The sequence below is a fragment of the Oratosquilla oratoria genome, chromosome 9, assembly GCF_046742065.1.
Source record: "Oratosquilla oratoria isolate Oo_2021 chromosome 9, ASM4674206v1, whole genome shotgun sequence".
NCBI classification, from domain to species: domain Eukaryota; kingdom Metazoa; phylum Arthropoda; class Malacostraca; order Stomatopoda; family Squillidae; genus Oratosquilla; species Oratosquilla oratoria.
This window is the reverse complement of record NC_134785.1, coordinates 21,983,430-21,988,429: the sequence shown is the minus strand read 5'-3', so window position 1 is coordinate 21,988,429 and position 5,000 is coordinate 21,983,430. Positions and strand designations below refer to the sequence as shown.

Here is a 5,000-nt window from a genome sequence, read left to right as displayed (position 1 = left end):
ATATATATAGTTATAGGGGTTTATCTGCAAAAACGTAGGAGTTTGTGAATTAACTATTTCCGCCCGCACAAAATTTAAATGAAAATAACCAATATTTCAACATTTGGTAAAATTATACAATCATTTTCCATAAACATGCTTTCTTCTTACAAAAGCTATCATGGTTTGTGGCAACATTAATTTCACAAATGCAAATAATATTTGTGGATACGTACAATGGTTTGTTTAATCATATTAATTTTTAAGTCACAAAAAACACTACGCGACTACAGGGGATACTACATAGACCTCCTAACTTTAACCCTTAACCCTAACCAATGTTTTTTTTTCCGAAATGAAATATAGTTATCCAAGTACCTGGAGTGATAGGGTATCAGAATATATATGGTTATGGGGGTCTATCTCTAAAACCCTAGGAGTTCGTGTACATACAAACAAACAAATAAACAATCAGACAGACAGACAGAGGCTACTACTTTATTATACTATATATATATATACATATATATATATATATGTATATATGTATAAATATATATATATATATATATATATATATATATATATACATATATAATTCTTTTCTTTTCTTTGTCTTTTCTTTGGGCAGCTTCAGCTTTGAAGGGTGTCTCGATAGATCGAGAACCTCTTAGGAAAAAAAATCCACTTCCACGCATGGAGAAACCCCTGGTAGGGCAAAGCCCTGTCAGTTGTAGGAAGTGGGTCTCGGAAATCGAACTTACAAACGTCTGCTCATGAGTTCGATATGGTATCCACTGGGCTACAGCGGGGCCCTCAAATAGAAATATAATTATTATTATAACCACAATTATAACTTTAATTGCAATAGCTTTTGTTTAGCTGAAGAGATTCTTGAGACCAAATGGATTAAGTTAAGTGCTACCTGGGGCCTCGATTTGAGTTAATATTTTGGCAATAGCCAGAACAAAGTTATTGGGTTAACATAAAAACCACTACATCGCGATGGTTTTCGAGCTAGATTCGTAACTCTGTAGGCCTCAGCTCAATCTCCATCGGCTGCTGGTGATGTCTTTGGCAGTCTTTAAGCGCTTTAAAACTGACGCTCTTTCAGACTGGAATAAAATTACCTACTCACCATCTTGTTTTATGTCGGTGTCTCCTGCAACTGGCCCTTCTTGAGTCACAGTCTCGCAGACCTCAATACCATTCACCAACAGGTGGGGGTCTTTGCAGCAGGGGTTGTTTTCATTATTATCGGCTGCTATCGGTTCCATCTCCTCCGTCAAGAGAATGGGCTCCTTTTGAGTATCTTCAGTTAATTGTTCATCACCGGCGTTTCTAACAGGTTGAATCTCGACTCCTTCGGTAATGTGCTCCTCTTCTGCTGTTACTTCTTCTGTAGGCATCTCATCAACCTCGCCAACAGCTTCGTCGTCGACACCTTCGATAGGCTGTTCCTCATGGTGCCCTAAATTTCCAGAGGACGTTTCGCCGACTTCAGATGTAGTTTCTTCCTCATTGGAGACTATTATGTCTTCGACTTCTTCAGTAGGTTGTACCTCGGTTCCACCGGTTGGATGTTCCTCTACTTCTTCAGGTAGGTCGGCGGATCCATCGACAGAATGGTCTTCGTTTTCTCCAGCAGGTTGGTCCTCATCCTCTCCAGCAGGCTGATTCTCAACTTCCTCGGCAGGTTCTTCCTCGATTCCACCTACTGGTTGGTCCTCAGCTTCTCCATAATGCTGATTCTCAACTTCTCCGACAGATTGTTCCCCGAGTCCGTCGGCAGGTTGGTCCTCAGCCTCTCCGGCAGGCTGATCCTCGATCTCTTCGGCAGGCTCTTCCTCGAGTCCTCCAGCAGGTTGCTTCATAGTTTCTCCGGCAGGCTGATCCTCAATTTCTCCGACAGGCCGATCCTCAAGTCCGCTTTCGACTACCCCAGAAGACTCCTCCACTCTGATAGGCTGTTCCTCAACCAACTCTTCAGCTCCTTCGAAGGGTGGCTCCTCCATATCGACCAGATCTTCCTGAGCACCTGCTAAAGGTTGCTCTTCAACATCTCCGACAGCGTGTTCTTCGAGCATTCCAGTGGGATTCTCAACGACATCTTTCACAGGCTGTTCGTCGATTTCTCCTTCAGACTGCTCTTTGACCCCATCTCCAGAATCCCCGTTCATCTCTTCCACAAATTGATCCTCGATGCCCTCTGAAGATAGTTCCCCAGTTCCTCCAAAGGTGTTTTCTTCATTCATTCCAGCAGGTTTTGCTGCTGATTGCATCCCTCCTGACTCTGACTGCCCAATGGAGGATTCGACCTCTTCTAAGGGATTTTCCTCTCCACCTGCAGATGCTACGTTATCGAAAGATCCCATACCCACATCGAACTCTCCTTCCTCAGTTGAACTTGGGTCCTCTACTATTGGGTCATTCTGTACTGGGGACTCTGGGCCATTGTCCAGTACTGTTGCCGCAGGAATGCCATCTTCATCCAGGGTAACGAGAGTGATGTCACTTTCGACTGCATCTGAAGATGGTGCCAGATTCTCCGGCGGAGATTCAGGTACAGTGCCATCATCCTCAGCAAGAGTAACCTGTTCTTCCTCCGGTTCATTATTAGTTTCAGAAACTGGGGACTCATTTGGACCTTCCTCTGTGGTGGTGGTGGTGGAGTGAATTTCCTCGGTCTCTACTGTGGACGACTGTGGCTCAGGGTGTTCCTCAGGTCCCACACCGATTCCAGAGGACACGACGACATCGGGAGGTAGTCGTTCGCCGGTAGCATCCGTAGTAGAAATGTTCTCTGGGTACCGATCATCCTCGGAATCGCCCAACAGGAGGAGCCAGTGGATTCCGTTTTCATCCGTGCTGAATGGAGTGACAGAAGAGGTTGAACTCCCGTTGGTGTCCACTGGCATACCCTCATTCATCACCGGAGAAATGTGTATTATCGGAGAATTCGTTGTACTTCCAACTGATGATGGACTAGAGGGTACATTGCCCACCTCTGCTCCACTTTCGGATCCACCTTCAACTCCAACTTCACTTACTTCCTTGTCTTCACCTTCATTATGATCGATGAGAACCAGTTCTCCTTGAGTCATCGTATTGATCGGGTCGAGGACGGTCAGCCCAGCCTGTGGGGTTTTGTCATTCATGGCCCCAACAGGAGCTTTCGTAGTGGTTTTAGAGTTCTCTTGGGATGGTGATTGAGACGTAGGGCTGGTCTTGTCAATGGCAACTGAGGACAAAGGTTCATCAACGATGTTTTCCATAGAAGGAGGAGCTTCCTCTGTCTCCTCCGTAGGATCGGCGCTAGGGTCGATGACATTCTCCGCAGGAGAAGTTTCTTCTGCCCCCTTCATAGGATCGGCATCTGGATCTGTCTCTCCGATAGCTTCATGAGGATGGAGTGTTTCCTCGCCTGGCTTAGATGGAGGTTTTTCGGTTTTTTTGGTCGACATTATAGATTCTGTTGTTGTCATTTCTTTGTCAGTTGGTGTAGCAGGATCTCCTATGTCAGGCTCTTTGCTATTCCCGGTCTCGGTTTGCCCACGATTACCTTCTTCCAAACTTCCTCCCGCCGCCTGAACATCTGTCATTGAAACTACCGTCATCTCCGTCACTTGGGATTCAGTCGCTGCTATGCCTTCATCAGAGGAAACCTCTTCTTCTTTGTCTTTACCGTTGTCAGAAGGAGTACCGTTCGTGGTCATGCCCTCGGTGGTCGCAGCGAAAGTGTCCTTCCCACCAAGAGTGGTCTCCTTCTCAACAAATTGATTGACCATTTGGTCCCTCATGAGATTCATGATGTGACTCACTTGTCCCGCTGTAGGTACCGAAGCCATGTCGTTTGCCTCAGATGAAGAAGGTATCACATGATAAAAGATGGAGTCTTCTATGGCGTAGTTATCCGTGGGTAAAGGTGCTAGTAGAGTCGTAGTCTCCAATACTTGAATCGCTTTATTGGGGGCTTTGCCCGCAGTAAGATCGTTCTCGGGTCTCATGTCTCCTAACGGTGTTTCTGAAGAAGATCCTTCCTCATGATTTGGCGTGGTGACCATATCCTCGTCCTCATCTTTCGACATAGGCATTACCGTAGTTTCTGATGCATGACTTTCGGAGTGTTCGTTTGTATTAGGGTCATCGCTATCCACCAAAGTGTCCAAGAAGTTATTTGAACGTAACACTACACCAGGACCCGGGAGCTGCTGCTGGAGTTGCATCACTACCCTCTGGATCTGGCTCACCATGGCATCATTGCCCGCTGAGTACAATTCTGGAAGTACCTGAGCCCCAAGATATTCCTCCTCTTCCTCCTCTTTCGGATCATCTTGCGGAGCACTGCCTTCCGTCGTGGAAACTTCATCGTCAGGCTTCTGATCGCTAGACTCGACAAGCACGGTCGTTAATGGTGGAGCCACGGGCGTAGCGCCACTGACGGCGTTCTCCTGAGGATGATCGTCTGTGATATAGGTCACTGGATCTTCATCAATGCCTCCTTCAGGGTTCGCTGTATTTGCCTTTGCGTTTTCCACCGTTTGGGATACCCGATCCAAGATGAAGGACATGGCATTGGCGACCGATTCTCCCTCGGATGGTGGGAGAGCGCCGTCCTTGGTCGCCCTCGCCTTCTCAGGAGCCGAGCGGGGAAGGCGTAGCCCCCGAAGGAAACGCCAGGAGCGCTCATTCCGTGTCGAATACTCCATCTTCAGATTGGTCACTTGCCGCTTGCAATCGTCTTCTTCCTCTTCTCCTCTGTGGATAAATAAGTAGAATTAATATTTTCGATATAAAGATGAGTAGAATAGCCTGGTATCATCCAGAATTTAAGCAAAAGGTATAGTCGTTACGAAAGGGGATTATCGAGACAGTCTCTAAAGTTTTTTCTACAGAAGGGTTACCAAATAGGTTAATGAAATAGCCTACTGGAGCCAAAATAAAAATAAACAAATCCATTTTTAAGAAAAGGGTTAATGAAGGTAGGCTATTATATTTTCGTTATCCAGGAAATGACACGA

The 5,000-nt window shown here is 46.0% G+C and overlaps 1 protein-coding gene across 1 annotated transcript in view; it reads right to left on the bottom strand.

Moving 5' to 3' along the window:
- Nucleotides 1–5,000, bottom strand: part of LOC143027918 (uncharacterized) — an 11,790-nt gene that overhangs the window by 3,807 nt on the left and 2,983 nt on the right. Inside the window, exon 5 of the mRNA XM_076189565.1 lies at nt 1,118–4,737. Coding sequence (XP_076045680.1) covers nt 1,118–4,737 — 3,620 coding nt within the window. The remainder of the gene's footprint in view (nt 1–1,117; nt 4,738–5,000) is intronic.